Raw genomic sequence first — 17,500 nt, 5'->3', positions numbered from 1 at the left:
TGTTACGCACTTTCTTTTTCTATTTCCTTTGGCACAGGGGAAAGCGACCGGTAAGTTCGGCAGACGCCACGATTGCACAGCTACTTACTTTTAAGGAGCGAGTAGTTTTAGTACGGTAAACCGGGAATTACACCGAGAAAAATCTCTTCTTGAAGAAATGCCACGGACGCACACCCAAACTCGTTCACGGGATTTTAATTTTTGCCCGGTGAAAAAAGTGGATTCCGTGGTGACCACATTTTTCGTGGTGACTTCCTACCGTGGTGTATGTCGTGGTGAATATATTTAAATGCATGGACTTATAACCCCCGGTCCAGGGTTTGCAATCCTGGTTTTCCGGTTGTGTTTGGCGGCCTTGCCCCAGCAGACCGAGATGTTCCAAAAGGTGTTTAAATTCCGCAGATAATTAGTTAATGATGACTACCTCCGAACATCTATAGACCGCACACATGACTCCCCGACGTTTACAAATGAGGTGCCATCAATGTTCCACCCCCCAATGCATAAGTAAAATTCCCGTGCCGCCCTTTTTTGTGTGGCTCTGATGCCGACGCTCAGTTTTAAAACACACCCGAACCCATCATCAGCATGGAAACAGCACACTATTTCGGGACATTTTTCGAATTTTACTGCCCCTATCGTGTACTTGGACGCAACGCTGCTGGGAAGCGGTTCAAAATTATCAAACACAAACATCGTTTGATGATTCTGAAATCGGTTGTGCTCCTTGTAGTTTGTATCTTGGCCGCCTTACTCGGACCAGCATACGCAGCACAGTTCATCCCAAACCGAAGCTGCATCAATCGGATCATTAATTGGCTCTGTCTGGGCATAGCACTCGTCACCAACTTCATGGTAACTTGGGAAAGTTTGGCCACCAGCAAGGAGGACATACGAGTGTGGGACACGTTTGATCGAATAGAAAACACGCTATTTAAGGATGATCGGGACGAGGCGCTGACGATGCTCCATCGAGCCAGTCGAACCTACGGTTTGATGTTCTTTCTCTGGCTAGCCCAGATCGGAATAGTCGTGGGTTTGTTGGTGGTTTTAGAAATGCGCGAAGAGCACAGTTTAAGATGCTTCATTATCATTTTCGAAGTGCTGAGCTTCGTGGATAGCATGAAGCTGTTGCAGATCATTATGTACGTTCGCATTTTTACCGTGTACGTCCGATTGTTAACCACCAGGCTCGGTCGATTAGTAGTATCCTTAAATGGCAGCATGGGCGTTAAAGATTCTGCAGGTTTTCACCAGCAGTTTCAACTGCTTAGTCTGTGTTATTTTGACTGCATGAAGGTGTTCTGCCAGATGCAGGATCAATTTGGGTGGACTCTAGCTTTCATGTGCCTAAAATATTGCATCGTCCTGTGGAATGAGATCTATTGGGCGGTGTATCGCGCAGTATTGGATCGATCGGTTGAATGTACGTACCGGAGTGTTAAGCTCTGCTAAATCTGGATAACGAATCCTTTTTTCCTTTGCAGGGTATTGTGTGAATCTGGTACCGTATCACTTCGTCTTCATGTTCTTCACTTGGTCTTGCGAAAGATTCTACAGAGAGATACATCATCTTTCGCGCCAGCTATGTATGATCAGTATGAATCCGTTGGAGAAGGCGACCGTCCTGAGAATCCAACAATTCCAGCTGCTGTTGGAGTACAATACTTTGGTCTTTCACACGTTTGGAATTTGTCTCGTCTCTTATCGATTAATTTTCCAGGTAATCGCGAAAGCTCATCGTTCGTCTATGCAATCACTGAAAGTTGTAATCTTTTTTCAGTACATCATCTCGGGCATCACCAGAGTTTCTTTTATTGCCCAAATCCTCATAGATTTCAGTCACGAATATTCCGATTAATCGGATTTTTCCTCTTCCACGAGGGCGATCTGCCCGTATAACAAAGAGCATACAAGGGGCCGCTTAAACATTAGGCGGCCCCTTGTATGCTATGCGGGTAAACGTCAGACAGTCGACCAGGTGGTTGTTGTGATTCGTTCGTGCGCCAAAAGTTGATAAAAAAATGGATGATTCATAAAATTGCGGATGGCTGTTTTCCCCAGTGTCGCGTTTTAAGTTTGCATTTTCGTTCGCATTTTCCCACCAGTGCACCATTCATTACTTGTTACCACTTCCGCCGATTAGCTGCTGCCCATTCATCCTTCAGCACACGCACTTTCATCTCTTCTCTTTGTGTGCCGCAGTCTCCGAACATGTAAGTACAAGACGTAAATTCAAAATACATCAAGTATGTCGTGAATTGTGCATTTTGGAGCTCTATGATGATCTACCAACGCCCCAAACACCGGAGGTTTCCCGGTGGTGGCACCCCGAGCACTCGGGAAAGACAGCGCAGGAACTTTCTTTGTTCTAGCGCTTGCCTGACGCAACCGCTCTACGCGCTGGCAGCACCAAGAACAGCAGATAATCCAAACCGTTCCGTTCACCTTTTCCCGTTGCTTCCCCCTTTCAGATTTTCGATCTGCAGCAAAAATGTTTGGCAAAAAGAAGGACACCATCGATGGAAGACGCATTTCTCCGGGATCGAGTCGTTCGCCCGAGAATGGCTCTAGCAGTGGACCAGCGTATATCATCGAGCGATACGCGGCGTACTATCCCATGAACCACAAGCGTCGCGGAATGGCACTGATCTTTTCTCATTACAACTTTGCCGTTCCGCACATACATTTCCCACCGCGCGAAGGTAACAGAGTAGACTGTGACCAACTGTCTGAGATGTTGGAAAAGTTTGGATTCGATGTGCACATTTACCACGATTATAAGCTGGCGGAAATTAAGGATGTCACTTCGAAGGGTAAGACAAAGCGGGGCAAATCGCTTGGGAAAGGCCATTACTCATACAAACTTCTATTTGCAGTTGCTCAGCTGGATCACAGCGATAATGACTGTCTGCTGGTGGCCGTACTTACACACGGCGAAAAAGGGGACTATCTGTTCGCCTACGATTGTGTCTACGAGTTTTCCACCATCTGGAGCCAGTTTACTGCTGATCATTGTAGGACGTTAGCCGGGAGGCCTAAAATTTTCCTTATTCAGGCGTGCCGCGGAGATGAACTTCAAAGTGGTGTGAAAATCCAGCGAGATGGCATTGCCCGTTATTCCATACCGACCCATGCCGACTTCTTGTTCGCGTATGCAACAATTCAGGGCTATATGGCGTTTCGGAACACGACCCACGGTTCGTGGTTCATTAACGAGCTGTGCAAGGAGATGCGGGAGAACGGACACAAATACGATTTCCTCACGCTGCTCACGTTCGTCTCGCAAAAGGTGGCCTTCGAGCATGAATCAGTATCGAACGATCCTCGGTTCAACATGCGTAAGCAGATGCCGTGCATCGTGTCGATGTTGACCCGTGTGCTGCTGTTCAACTCCGTTTAGGCGATCTTCGGGGGTGAGCTATTGCTAATCACACACTGCGATTCAATTAGTCATGGCATACTACGCTACGAAGTAGTAGAAGTTGATATCGACGTTATCATACGAAACCACTATTTTTACCATGATCTACCATTACGTACTACCTCATTGCGAGCGTATTACGTTAGTTTTGCGCTGCTCAAACGCACATTCATGTCGTGCTTTTTTTCGTTGTAATTTATGTTACAGTAGCAATTGTGTGTTTTAAGTACTCAGTTTTTTATATGTTAGGTTATTCGGAACATAATGTTTACCCTTGTGCTGCAGTCGTACATCTGGCCATTCTGAGCAAAAATAACCAGTGACAAACACACCTTGCGGCAAAGAAGATAGTAAATTATGTTAGATAACTTTGAATTTTAATCCATGATAATCAATAGTGAAACAGCGTCACTGTTCTCCCAGTTCTGAACATGAATCTTTTATACAACTTTTTGTACATTGACTCGTTCACACTAGTCGATATAGCAGCTAAATGCGCTTCTGCATTTTTTATTTAAACGATTACCATGAACCGTAGGCCCTTTTTAACTGTAGAAGTGAGAAATTCTAATCATTAAGTCTAAGTTTCAGTACTAGAAGGATATTTATTTAAGTTGCCAAATTTAATACTATGTCCGGACTAACGGTCTTGAAAATTCCTTTTCTACATTCAGGTCTTGATGATCAAATCTATTTTAAACATTCTATTTATACCCAAATTATCACAAATGCATGGTTCTGGCCTAACCAATTTAGCTTAGCTTTTTAGCATCTGGTATTTAAAAAACTAAATTATATTCTTATTTACCTTTCGATGCATGTTTTTTATACAATTTTTTATTCTATTGAATCCGGACCATTACCGTTAAGCCAAAGTGTAAGCGAAGAAAAGCGCCGAACAATAATAAAATCACTGAAAACACTTAGCGGACACGATAGGTGATTATGAATCAGTGAATCGTCGTGCCCAAGCGCAGGCGATACCTCGTGATGATCCGACTTTTGGCATACGATGTACGATGAATAATAGAATGGATAATCAAAAACACCAAATTAGCCCGAAAAGGGTTTCATTGATCCGAATCGGCCCACCATAATTGAATTTTTATTGATCGATACACTACACTTACAAATCGATACCGACATCGATCCACCGATGTGGAGCAATAACCCTCGCGTAAATATTTAGACACGATCGAAGCGAACAATAGATCGCGCCAAGGGCTGGCATTTGATGTAACAAATTTGAAATAAATTGTGCAGGTATAAGAAAGTAATTGTTGTGTTGTCTTTTTATTTATTTTACTTATCTAAAATTCCTTGTTTAATGTTAATAATTTATGGTGCCCTTTCTTGCAGCATAAGTCGCTTCATCATAACCACCTGCTGAAGGGTTCCATTCCGATCGTAGCATGCTGCGTTTTTTTGTGTTTTTCTCTCTCCCGTGAAGCGCGCCTTTACCGGTGAGAATACGCAGTGCGGTTCGTGTTCGGGTTCGGCTTCGGCATGTTTAATGCTCTCTTTCCCTCCTTCGCTCGGCTGGCGGCGATGCTGTCTATGGCTCGCATGAATCGCGGGCTCATCGCCAACGTGGATTCACCCTGCCAGACGACGTCAACGCAAACAGAGGTATCTAGCCGGAGATACACCTTTTTCCCTCCGTGGCGCGTGGAACTGTTGCCTGCCCACCCGCCCGTCGTCCGGACCTTTGAGGAATACGTCCACGTAGGCAACCATCAAATTTAATTAGTATTCAGTGTAGTGGCCAAGCTGTTGTGGCGCGTATCCGTTGTGGCAAGTTCGGGTCCGAGCAACCATCGGACAGGTTGCGCGATATCTTGGTGTGTGTTCAGTGTTCGCGTCGTCATCATCACCGTCAGCATCATCATCATCATCTTCTGGGCTGCTGTCGCCGCGTGATCTCATGGATCTTCGCTCTCGCCCAACAGCAGGCAAAAGGTGGTGATTTGCATTGAGAAGCCACCGAGCGGCGGTGGTGAACGGTGGAATTCCACAGTTCCCGGAGAAGTACCGGTCGTCGTGCAGAGTGAACGTGCGTTAGTGCGTATCGGTGTGTTTCGTTTCACGGTCGCTGGGCCCGTTGCGTGTTTCCGGCGGTCGAACAACGAGTACGACCAGCAGCAACCCACAATAATCCCCCGTGATGGAAGGTGGTGGTGTTGGTGAATCGTCTGACCGCAGTGCGTCGCCCAACAATGCATCGAACACCACCGGAAGGGGTGTGAACGCAGGTGGAGGGCTGACGGCCGTTCCCAACGGCGCTGGTCCGCTAACGGTGCCTGCCGACGGTGGTGGAGCTAATGGTGGTGGTGGTAGTGCCCAGAAAACCTGGGTAAAGTTCGAGGAGGAGCAAGAACTCGGTGCCAGCAGCAAGGTTCGTAACGGGGGAATTCCACTCCTATGGGAGCCTCTTTTTTGTCTTTCTTCTTTCTCCGAATTCCGAGACACTCCGCGAAGCGACGGGAGCATTGGCCCGGTATGGTGCGGTAAGCGACGAACCCCCTCGACGATGTTCGTAACATAATTCCCAGCTGAGAGGGTTCGATGCTCCACGACAGCAGCAGCAGCAGCAGCAGGGTGGACAATTGATTAAACAAATTCAACACCTCGTCTGCTGTGCGCCATCTCGACGGGCTCTCTCCCCCCTTTTTGGGCTGGTGCCAGTTTTCAGAAGAGACTGAAACCGGAGTTCGTACCCGTTTGACGTGGTGTCTGTCGGCGCCTACTTCGCCGTTGAGTCATTCTCTCTCTCTCCCCGTTTGCTCAGGTTTTGTCCCGTTCGTACCAAAAAGAGGTTTCAATCATTTAATGAAGCTGTCGCAGCTTGCTTTCTATTCAACGGCCTATCACACGGCACATCCCTTATCTCGTCTCCTCGTTCCATTGATAAGACCAGACGGAAGGTGTTCTTACTGCATCGTGCATTGTATGCCGATGCACTGCTTGGTACACATGTGGCGGAGAATGCCTGCTGCAAGCCACATTCCAGTTGGCAAGTTTGTGTATGCTGGCTGGTCAGAAGGTGCACAATGTTGGTATCCGGTTTGTTGTCGTCGCTGTTACCGCGGGTGACACAACGTTCACCCTCCGTGTAGGGTGGCTATTTAGTAGGTCACCTGCTTCACATACCTGCAGCGGAGATTTCTCTATCTTTCTCGCTCTCTTTCGTCCCCCTTTGTCTCTCTCTCTCTCTTTCTCTTTCATGTTTATTAGCATTTAATCGCTTGACACATGTCTTACTTGCTAACCGCTGGTTGCCTCGATGTAGACGGACACGGTCACGTGTGATTCGTTGCTACGCGCCAGCACACGCATCCGCGGTGTACCAAACACAACAACCAAACGCCCCGGGCCAATGCATACCGCCGGTCGCCTCACAAAGAAGGCTCGCGCGTACCCAAAGGGCGGCATTTTGAACACATGATGTTCTGGGGCATACAATGCATCGATTTCATAAGGTGTGCCATCGGGGGAGGGTGGGGCGAGGGTGTTCAAAGTTATCGAATTCCATCCCATACGCAAACACTTTACCGCCAGGGCAAATGTGTGTGAGCACACACTGGCGCGTCCAATGATGTCACATTTCGCAAACGCTGATCCTGAACACAGCAGTATCACCTACCTACCAACCGAACAGCAGAAGCCCCTGCGGCGGCTATGCGGGTGTTAATTTCACTTGCTGACACACCGGTGGCCATGTGCGAGCTCGTGAGCAAGAAATTAAACATTCATTGCCAAATACCCGCGGTAAACCAGCGGAGCGGTTGATTATGTTGACAATTTGAGTGTTGACTCCGAAAGGCATGCACAGCACCGAACAAAAGGCTCCCAGCCGGCTAATTCTGGGCAAATTTTCTCGTTAACCTAAGTACGTTAGCGATTAGAGGGGCACTATTAAGGGTGCATGAATCACCGTCCATTACCAGGTAGCAGCAGACTGTGGCGGCGCCCTGTTTAAATGTTTTTCTAATTCCTCGGGGACTCGCGGTTACCAAACGATCGAGGTAGGCTCTTGTCGTCTACTTATGAATTCAATAATGTGCCAAATCGTCGTCATGTTACGGAGGTGCCCGATACCGAGGGGATACATAAAAAACGAATCACTTTACGCACAAATGCGCTCTATTGTTTTGCGATGTGTTTCATAAACACTTGACGATTGAAGACGTTAGACAGCTTTTTTGTCGTCTTTCTTATAGCGAGGGATGTCTAACGGGTCCACGGCCGAGCGGCGAGATGTTTTGCTCCGTTGCACGTACTTCACTGCTCAATGCGCACCAGATTAGCACGAGAGGAGTAGTTGACTGTAAAAAAAATGAAATGAAACCGGCCACCGAGCAGCACGGAGACAAAGTGTTCCTAATATGGTTGGGGGGGGGGGGGGAAGTGTTTATGATTTCCATAACGATGGCACACAGATACAGCGCACCATATGTGATGGATAATGAGATGCGGCACCTTCACGCCACGCGCTTCATCCGGGGTTCCGAGATTTGGATTGATCTCCGTTAGCCAACCGAGCTGTTCTCAAAGCCAATACATTGTGTGTATGGTTGCATGATGATTCACCACATCGGTGACGATAATGGGAGTGGAAGAGCATAGTTGACACTCTTTTATGCCGCCTATATCTTCATCTGAGATACATTTATTGCGTCAGCTTGATAAAAATAATTACTAATAATCGATTCCTCTCTTTACAGTCACCGTCACCATCGTTACCACCGCCTCCTGCGTCTGCCAAGCAGTCGGGGAGCTCGAACCAACGGGTGGCCTCCTCATCGAGCACAGCAACAATAGACTCTGCCCCACCGGCCGTGCTACCAACGGAAACGGTTCACGTGAATCTCGATACCAGGTCACCAAAGCAAGTACCTCCACCAAATGCATCACAATCGGGTGCTGGAATGTCATCCGCAGGCAAGAGTACCACCGGTCAGCCAAATGTGACCACACCCGGTCTAAACAAAACATCACAACCGGCCGTGATCGATATTCCGAAACAATCGGTCAACGTGGTGCAACCGATTCAATCACAGAACATGCGCACCATCGAACTGTCCACCGGGCGAGTGCGGGAAGGTTTCGGTAAGTAATCAATGACCGAAATCTTCTTTTCGAGGGGTTCATGTGCCTTTTTGGCGTCATTTTAGCGAACGGAGATGTAATCGTCACGTTGCTACCGACCAACACACGGTGGCCCTGGATAACACCGGCCGTCTTCCGACCAGAACTTGTCCCTGAAGAACTGATGGCACAAGGACTAACGGTAAGTGCGGAAGGTAGGGATCAAATCACGATTCCCATCGATCACTGATCGTTGATCTTCTTTTAGCTTACGGTCGAGGAGTACGTAAACGCGATGGAAACCCTGGTCAACGATTACCGGTTCACGCTGTACAACATCTGCTACAAGCGTGTCCTGATCGTATGGATCCTGTTTGCCTTTATTGTCCTGGTCGGCTTACTGTTCTCCGGCATCTACGGTATCACGCTGTTCTCGCTCGGCGTCGCTTGGCTGTTCCTAAACGCGGCCGCCATCTTCTTGTGCATGTGGGTAAAGCTGAAGCTCGCACGTGGCCTGGAGCGATGTATGGCGCGCGTGAACAAGCAGCTTATCCGGCACAAGATCCTACTAGCGCTCGACGATCGCGGGCACATCTCCTGCCACAAGGTGAACCTGTGCTTCCTGTACTTTGAACCATCGCAGTGCATCAGCTATCTGAACGAGTTTATCGAACGGAGCGAACAGAACGGTAACACGATCGAACCAGGCTGGGAGAGCCGGCTAGATGTGACGACGAACGATATCGTGATTCAGGGAGCGAACACGACCCGCCTTTCACGGAAACAGGTAAGTGCCAGCTGCAATCCCGGGGGTGTGTTTGTTTGTGTGTGTGTGTGATTTTTGGGTTTAGCATAGAATCCTATCCGCGCCAACTCGCGATCGTTGCGATCAATTCGATAAGATGTTGAAGGGTTTTGGTTACGGGATGGACATCAGATAGAGGCGACAGCGTGTGTACAGATTACATTGTTCCCTATTTTCTGTGTGTTTCTATTTGTTTGGGCGCATGCTTGTGCGCTCGTGCGTGTGTGTGCGTGATCCGGTGTGTGTATCGTAACGGCCACCGCTACCAGGGACGAGCGGAGGGCATCTTTCTGCGGTATCTGCAGCGCTGGGGCAAGGACTACCTGCGCCGCCGGTTGGACTGGACCATCGAGGAGAACGCGATCGTATCGGCCCCACGACACCTCCCCACCGCCTACTGTCCCTGCCAGTACGCGGAGGAAGTGATGCTGCAGAAGAAACCGAAAGATGATCCGCGTGTATGCTGTGCGTCGGTGCGCCAGCTGCTTGCCCGAGTCGGATTCCAGTTTTAATGCGCGATCGCGGATCATCGTTGCTCGACATCAGTACAAAGCATGGGTGGAAGGGAGGGAGCAGAATCTCGACCGTGACCGTGTGTACCAGGAGTGCCTTCTTGCAAACATTGTGCCGAGTTGTGTTGTAGAGGACATAGGGAGAAAGAAAGACGTTTATTGTTTTATCAAATGTGTGAGAGATCGATAGCGATAGTAGGAGATAGGGGGCAGAGGGGACATTAAGCAGATGGCAACCATTTTTAGCAAATCCTTTTAGTTTACTGTAGATCGATCTGCCTATCTGTCTGTGTGTGTGTGCGTGTCTGTGTAATGTATTTTAAAATCTTCGGTGAAGGGACCTGGTAGGCAGTAAGTTGTTTATAGTTTGCCTGCGATTGCATATGACTCATTGGAGAGAATCGAATAATGTAGTTAGGCCCATCATTAGGTCTGTAGATCCTGCACTGCTTCGAGCCGAGATCCTAGATGTTATTGACTGAACGGATTGTCCCTAGAAAGTATGACCCTCCTTCCCTCGCTTAACATGGCTTAACTTGCAACATGAGCCAATCCCCACGACAGACCCTGGTTCCTTGTTTTCCTCCCTTTCTATTCGGCTTTTACTTCACAAACTCCCGTCTTCATATGGTGTTTCGAACCCGCCCCGCTTTCTGTTGCAGGAACGTGGAATGCTGCTGTTGCTGCGCTACGCCTCCCGGTGGGGCAATGAAGCCCGGAGGGGTCTGATCGATGTGACGCAACAGGATCCGGCTCGACACTGTCCCCAGTACCAGTGTCCGTGTCAGTACGTTGAGCAGCACTTGAAGTGCAAACCGCGAGGCAAGTTACGCATTTTTCATGTTTTCTACTGGCTAACGGCTTCGGAAAAGTATGGCTAACCCAGGGCTCCTAACCGTAGTAGATGGTGAGCACCGTCCTCCCTCAACCTAACTATCTGCTTCCACTTCTACTCTATTTATCTCCGGGCGTGTTCCCTCTTGTAGGGTAGGTAGATCCTTTCTTGGTTCTAACTAACACCCAAGAACACCAAATCACTAACAGAGCTCTCGAGTCTAGTTTTTGGTGGAAATAGCTACTAACGAACGAGGTCTTTTGATGAGGACAGGGATTGTCCTTAAAAATCCCACAAAGCTCATACTTTACCCGTTGATTAAGACTCGCCTTAGCGCGCATCAGTGCAGCACTACTAATCGGATCTGAATCTTGTACTTAACGTCCTATACACACAGAGAGATAGAGAGAGAGACCTTTATAGCTAGCATACTGCGTAAAACCAATAGAGAAACTAACTAACAAACCAATACTGTTACACTGCGCACCGAGTGTCAGGGATGGGATGAGTGAAAAGATGTTTTATTTAAATTGGCAGGAATTGTTATCTAGTTACGAGTTTAGAAGAGTCAATGAATCCGTCCATGCTTTTGCCTGCTTTTTGTGCCCTATGCTAGTGCTAGTGAGCCTGCCTAGAGAATCATCAGTGCCTAAAGATGGCGAATAGCAGCCGAAGAAGAGCTAAGGACCAATTTGGGACGCGAATGTTGATTTTAAAACGAATAGAATAGAGGAGTTTCTCCTTCACTCGGGGGCTTGAGAGTTTTAATAAAACAGTTTACCTTCCAGGAGAGATCCGTGGTGGTGATTCGCAGTGATTCCGTCGAATAAAACTGACTATCCGAAATGTGATAAGAGTGGTGATGATATAGTGACACGGTAGCTAGACTGCATGTGCCTTCCTACTGCACCTCTATACCTTTTCCTTACTAATTCTATTGTGCGTGGAGTTAAAACCTATTTCTACCGGCTATCATTAGCGTTGGGATCTATCTGGAGAGCTCTTTCTTTTAGTGGTCCTGTAAATTTATCGGTAAGTTGCTAACCTATTGGCTACTGTGTAGTGTTGGCTTTAGTAGTGTAATGATAGCGTCGTGAGACATATATCTCTCTTCTGTACCGCTTTGCCACTCCGTGCAGTGCCGATGATGCAACAATGATCCCGTTTCTGTTCCATTTCCTAGGGTTGCGCACGCTCTCTCCTGTCAATTCTTATCCCCATTACTAGGACGAAGGCTTTTGAGAAGATAGTAAGCTGTTTTTTTTTTCAATTTCAATCATTTCTAAGCTTAGCGAATCATCATATTACTGTCAAGTGTTGTGCTTGTTCATAATTGGCCGGTCATTGCGTGAAATGGCAGCAACGCTGCTTGTCACTTAACGATTGTTCTCTAGCTCATTTCAATCAAATCGGTTCCCATCGAAGCAAGCCATGACTCCTATGATTCTACTAACGATCTTGATCCTTTCTTTCCTTGATGTTTGCAATCACGCAAATCCCTAACATTTATCGAAGCAAACCTGTTTTCTGTTGTTGGCTAATAATGGGGCTGTTTTTCCTTTCGTCGGCTGTCTCTCATGCCGCTTTACAGTTTGGTTTTAATTGATCCGTTCTATTTGTTTGTCGCCTCTTCCCAGGATATCCGTGCAGTTGTTGTGCATTAATTTCTGACCCACACTATCAGTACCACTACTGAGCCACATTTGCATGCCGCGGGTGCACAATAGACAATCGGGTACAGTAGTAAAAACCGACGGGACTCAACCGGCGGCACCTTTCCCCCTGTATACTCTCTGTTCATTTGTATGTGTGCCTTTACGTGTGTGTGATGAACGCGTGGATGCTGGTTACTAATTGAGTAGGGGGCTTTTGGAGCATGTGACATGTGGTTAAACGGAAAAGGCGAACTTTTTGGCCAATTTTGAATGCGTAAGCGATAAATTAAACCTAAAAAAATCCATTCGCCCCACCCATTTGTAGGATACCCGTGGAAGTGGCTTTCACCGATCTGCGGACACGTGTACCCGTATAACTAGCGACCACGGCAGGCAGGGACAACATCACGCGCGTTGTTGCTCGCTATGCATCACGAAAAACGATAGAAAAGTGCTGCTAGTTTAGGAGGATTTTTGTTTTACAAAATATACATATATTTATGAACCTCAAAACATCCCCGCAATGGGACCCGCTTCAGTCACATCTTCATTTTATCGCCCGTTTATTCGTTCAGCGTCGTTCGTATCCGCTCGAGATCGTGCTCGATTTGAAGCTCGATATCCTTGCAGGAGCTTTGCAGATTGCTTTTCGTTTTCTGTAGCACCGTACGCATCTGCTCCAGGTTTAGCTTGATGTCCTGAAGCTCCCGGTGGTCCTCCAGAGTCGCCTCAAATTCCTTCCACCAGGTTTCGATTTTTGGCTCGGCTCCCAGCGATTCTCCTTCCACGTCGATTTTGGCCACTATCCGGGGTCGCGTTTCGTGGTACAGCTGAAGATCCTCCATCATTTGTTCCTCCGTCGGCGGTTTCGGAAGCGGGGCGGTGGTTTGTTTCGATCTTCGGAACATTTCCAGGCGCTTTTCACGGGATTTCCTCACGATTTTCACGGATTTTCACGGATTTTTATGGATTTTTACGGGTCGCCGTCAATGTTATTGTTTACTGTGACGTCACAATCCCGTATGCCGTTTATAAGGGTCTAGTTCAAAGGTTCAACCACACGTCAAATTGCCTTTTTTTAAAAAGACGGTTAAGTTATGTTGCGGTGCGATTTTATTGGCGATTTTTATGGAATAGGACGTACACATCCGGCTTCCTCGGGATAGTCGCAATAGTCCTTGTCGATGCTCCAGTGCAGCCCGGCCGGGCAATCGATCTCAAACTTCTGGCCATTGTAGCACTTGTAAAACTTTTCACAGTTGGTTGGGTGCGGGAAGTGCACTGGATTGAAAATGTCGTCATGCTCCGGACAAATCTGCTCCGTTTCTGCTGAATATGCAGCAGCGGCAAGCATGCCGATAAGCACCAAAACAGCAATACCTAAAAAAATGTTAAATAAGAAGTTTAACGTAATTTTCATCCAACAAAACCACTAGCGCATATTTACCTTTCATCGCTTTATCGTGTAGCACCAGCAAGTTGTAAATGGGCAATCTGATCTCTGCCGGTGGGTTTTATATGGTCAGTGCTTGTTGGTAAATTCTATCATCGGTGCAATTGAAGCTTATCGGTGAGTATGTGAAGTGTCGGCGATAAAGAACTAGTCACCTTTGCCGACACACATTACGATTACCACTGAGTAGAAGGTATCAATCAAGCTGAAGTGTTTAACGATGAAGAGCGACACAAGTACTTCTGTTTGAATCAACAAACTAATCGTAATCTCGAAGAAGCATTCCCTCTAGCATTCGCGGTACCACACAATCATCGCGAAATATTGGTCCGCTAAATTGTTCGCATGTCATTACGCGATCGTCAGCTGGGTGAATTGTTGTGCCCTTTCGGTGGCAAAGAAGTGAGTACAAAGTATCCATAACTAACACGCCACACCCCTTAACACTTCGGCGAACACTTTCCATCGTTTGCGAAGCTGCAGAACTTCCGGTGGAAGGCAGAAAATGTTAATATCAATCCATGTGATGCTGCAAGGCTATGATGGGATAAGGAAGAAAAGGCCAGAACGGAGAACGGGAAAAAAGTGAAAGAAATTATGTTCACTTGACATGGCGCACATCTCGGCATCCCAACCATCCGCCAGGGCCTGCAGGCTTCCGAAGGAGTCAGGAGTCAATGATGAAGTTGGCCTCGAGGCGTGTGCAAGGAATTGGCCACCGTTTAGGAAGATTGTGAAATATGCTTCCTCAACGAGTGGATAAAAGGAAGTAGCACAAACAAAAAAGAATAGGCCCCAAGATGGAGCGTGTGCGTTGGTTGGTTGGTTGGTTGGATGAGGAACCGAGACTCTGCCTTCCGGTTTGAAGCATGCCATAAACAAGTTAGTTAGTCTACCCACATACACACACACACACATATACGCACGGGCACACGCGTTTTGCATAACAGCGCCCGACGATCGAGAGTGCTGGTGCCAGATTTGGCATCTGCATAAAATTTTATGCAAATTATGCTCCCGACTCGACAACGCGTCTGGCCTGCGATGCCCTGGCCTGGCCTGGCCTGCCTGCCAAGAACCGAGGGCTGCTCCTCGCGACAACTAACTTTTGGCTTTGGCAAAACTCGTTAGCCTTCCGCGGTGGCCACCATCCGGCGCGGAGTTTCCCGAACAACAGGTTCGTGTCGCGGTTTGGGGCGGCGTTCCCGGGGAAATCGGGTCGCAGATCTTCATCCGTAACGGTGAGCCTGATGTTCGTCATCACCGTCATCATTGCCATCGAGCGACCGAACCAAGTCCCGAACCAAGAATTAAGTCATCAGCATCAGCACCAGCGTGGCGTGTAGCGGCTGTTCCGAGGTGCGGCGATGGCGAACTTCTGCTCGATGGTAGATCGGTGAAGTTAAAGAGATTCACAGGAAATTCTTTCCTCGGGAAGCAACCAATCCCGGGGTGTTAAGTGTTGCACTCTCCAGCACCTGCACCTCGGCGACAGTTCGGTAACGTCTTACCGCGACCATCGAAGCGAGGGGGGGGAGGGAGAATCCCACTGGAGAGTACCGACCGGGGCAATGTGCTTTGATTGTAGAATTTATGGTATGGTGTTACGCACAGACGGAGGGGTGGGTGTAGCTGCCGGGAAGGGAGATGCACCTAATGGCTTCGATATGCCCGAAGTGCACTTTTAGCGAAAACTTATCCCTCGGCGCACCTTAACCCGATATCGACTTGAGCGGTTCCTGCTGGAAAATGCTGGATAATGGTTCTGACTATTTGCGCTAAGGCTGCAGCAGGTCGAACTTTACCGCTTTGTTACAAGGATTCTAAAGCTAACCGGCCGAAGGGAAATCACTTTGTCTAGTGCGCGCCCCTTAATGGAACTTCCAGTTTCAGTTGCTGTATCATCAATGAGAGAGCAATTGCGTGAAAGGTTGCGGTACCTTCGCGACCTACGAGAGTACTCTACGGGTAGTAGTTTATTTAATCAACCATCAAGCACGTCTTCATTTTCATCGGAAAGTGAGTGTTTGAATCCAATGCTTCCTTTGTTACGGCTACACATTTTTGCAAAAGTATGCCACAAAGATTCGTAATCATCTCGCGACTTGACCTGAGGCATTTGGCGATGGTCCAAATAACCTACTTAAGGCGTACATTGTCATCCCAGCGAGAGCATTAATTAAAAAAGAACAGCGAACATTCGGTAATTGCGTGGCCGGTCGAACAATAGCCGCAGACTATAGAGACCTTTGTAGAGGGAAATTGGGATTGTAATATGAATGCGCCACGGAAGCAGTGAGTGAGTAATTGGATCTGGGATAATGAGTACGCCGCTTCATGTCATTCATATCAAAGGTAAAAGATGTAGAAAGGCGGTGTGTGTGTGTGTTGCATATGATTCGTAGAACTCACAGGACCAGAGAGTTCTGCCCTTTCATCTTCATTTATAGAGGTTAACAGAAAGGATGTATTTTAATGATAACACTCATGCGTCACTTTGGAAAAGTTCTGTCTTTTTTACATCACTTCTAAATGCTAACCGGGCCTGTGCCATAATCTTTTTAAGGGCGCGCTTTTATTAATTTTATTTAGTAACATTTCCTTTTTACATTTTTTTATGAAGGCTGAATCTATCAAGAGTATTGAATCAAAAATTGAAAAATTGCAAATTTATCAAAACGATTCTACGTGGAAAAACCATCATTATGATCTGACAAATGGGTAAATTTTTGTATTCATAAAACGTCAATTTTTGAGGACATTATAGACAAGTGTTGTAGAAAAGTAGGACTTTAATATAACGTTCAGGGAAAACAGTTGAATAGTTTCGCCATAAAAAATCCCCAAAACTAAGCCTGGTTTTGGTCCGAATTAACGTAATCCTTAAAACACGAAGAGCCATGAAAACCTTGGCTTAGCGGTTTCGATCATATAAATTGGATGCGTTGTAAACAATCACAGAAGGTAAACCAATGCTTTTCACCTTCCAACAAAAAAAGTTCCTCCGTTCCCTACGTGCTCGGTGGGGGTATGTTTGCTTGATCCAGCTTTTCTAGCCATTCGTCCCACTCTACCGGTGACCACTGGCAACGGACAAGATAACTGCCGACTCCTCTCGAGTCTCGTGAGGTTTTCGTTCACAATATCTAGCATCTGGGTGTCAGCAAACCACTTATCAACACACCGGCTCTCGAACCGGTCAAAGTGCGGCTCGTATCGGCACCGAGCAGCCGACGTTCTAAACCATCCTCGAAACGTACTCCTACGACTTCCGGGTCCCGCCGATGTGTGACTGTGTGTGTGTGTGTGTGTGTGCGAGTTTGTTGCAATACGTTATGAATGTTGGAGTCCCTCCCTACGACCTCGCCTATGCGCCGACGTGCCCGTCTTTTCGTAAACCACAAACAGTTGGTCCCCGGAATGTTGCCGGAAGGAGGTCCGTTCCGGGGAGGGGAGCAGAAGATTGTGCTGACCATCCTTGTGGCTGATGGATGTTGTGGGCACTCGTTCTCCGATGTCCGAGAGTCCGATGCTACGATGCGATGCTGCAGCAAAGGAAGCCAAAACAGCAGCGAGAGCAGCTGGCATGCTGCGCGATCGTAGTAGCCCGAGCCATACTATCTCCCCTCCATCGATGGTTCCTCCCCTCCCCCCCCCCCCTCCCTCCCACGCTCCTGTTGCTTATGCTTTATGTGGCGAAGATAAATTTTCCTCCGCTTTTTTTCTTT

At 47.5% G+C, this 17,500-nt stretch overlaps 4 protein-coding genes across 9 annotated transcripts in view; 2 read left to right on the top strand and 2 right to left on the bottom strand.

Moving 5' to 3' along the window:
* The window catches only part of LOC125952898 (voltage-dependent anion-selective channel-like), a 3,978-nt gene extending 3,771 nt beyond the window's left edge, over window positions 1-207 (bottom strand). Inside the window, exon 1 of the mRNA XM_049682659.1 lies at window positions 89-207. The gene's annotated coding sequence lies outside the window, so the exon portion shown is untranslated. The remainder of the gene's footprint in view (window positions 1-88) is intronic.
* Window positions 208-1,969: 1,762 nt separating this feature from the next.
* LOC125952900 (caspase-like) lies at window positions 1,970-4,693 on the top strand. Its single transcript, XM_049682660.1, has 3 exons — window positions 1,970-2,216; window positions 2,475-2,816; window positions 2,880-4,693. The coding sequence occupies exons 2-3, from the start codon at window positions 2,495-2,497 to the stop codon at window positions 3,401-3,403; spliced, it is 846 nt and encodes a 281-aa protein (XP_049538617.1). The 5' UTR covers window positions 1,970-2,216; window positions 2,475-2,494; the 3' UTR covers window positions 3,404-4,693.
* A 317-nt stretch (window positions 4,694-5,010) lies between these two features.
* LOC125952883 (uncharacterized) lies at window positions 5,011-12,831 on the top strand. 6 transcript variants are annotated; one of them, XM_049682643.1, is made up of 7 exons: window positions 5,011-5,819; window positions 8,149-8,533; window positions 8,599-8,714; window positions 8,781-9,299; window positions 10,492-10,651; window positions 11,848-11,913; window positions 12,645-12,830. In XM_049682643.1, exons 1-6 carry the CDS (start codon window positions 5,589-5,591, stop codon window positions 11,889-11,891), a joined length of 1,455 nt encoding a protein of 484 aa, XP_049538600.1. In that variant the 5' UTR covers window positions 5,011-5,588; the 3' UTR covers window positions 11,892-11,913; window positions 12,645-12,830. The 6 variants fall into 6 exon arrangements, with proteins under 6 accessions (XP_049538600.1, XP_049538599.1, XP_049538598.1 ...); XM_049682642.1 differs by lacking the exon at window positions 12,645-12,830 and adding an exon at window positions 12,302-12,638; XM_049682641.1 differs by lacking the exon at window positions 11,848-11,913 and having other exon boundaries at window positions 12,645-12,831.
* Window positions 12,787-13,820, bottom strand: LOC125952906 (uncharacterized). The gene is made up of 2 exons (XM_049682668.1): window positions 13,767-13,820; window positions 12,787-13,699 (listed from the first exon to the last, which is right to left on the bottom strand). Exon 2 carries the CDS (start codon window positions 13,225-13,227, stop codon window positions 12,883-12,885), a length of 345 nt encoding a protein of 114 aa, XP_049538625.1. The 5' UTR covers window positions 13,228-13,699; window positions 13,767-13,820; the 3' UTR covers window positions 12,787-12,882.
* Window positions 13,821-17,500: the final 3,680 nt, after the last annotated feature.

Source organism: Anopheles darlingi, chromosome 2 (assembly GCF_943734745.1).
Source record: "Anopheles darlingi chromosome 2, idAnoDarlMG_H_01, whole genome shotgun sequence".
Taxonomy (NCBI): Eukaryota; Metazoa; Arthropoda; class Insecta; order Diptera; family Culicidae; genus Anopheles; species Anopheles darlingi.
This window is presented reverse-complemented; position numbering and strand designations above follow the sequence as displayed.

Coding starts and splice junctions, on each gene's coding strand:
- LOC125952883 (XM_049682637.1), top strand. CDS start 5,589: ATGGAAGGTGGTGGTGTTGGTGAATCGTCTGACCGCAGTGCGTCGCCC. Junction 5,820..8,148: donor AACTCGGTGCCAGCAGCAAG/GTTCGTAACGGG, acceptor CTCTCTTTACAG/TCACCGTCACCATCGTTACC. Junction 9,300..9,586: donor CCCGCCTTTCACGGAAACAG/GTAAGTGCCAGC, acceptor CACCGCTACCAG/GGACGAGCGGAGGGCATCTT.
- LOC125952900 (XM_049682660.1), top strand. CDS start 2,495: ATGTTTGGCAAAAAGAAGGACACCATCGATGGAAGACGCATTTCTCCG. Junction 2,817..2,879: donor TAAGGATGTCACTTCGAAGG/GTAAGACAAAGC, acceptor TTCTATTTGCAG/TTGCTCAGCTGGATCACAGC.
- LOC125952906 (XM_049682668.1), bottom strand. CDS start 13,227: ATGTTCCGAAGATCGAAACAAACCACCGCCCCGCTTCCGAAACCGCCG.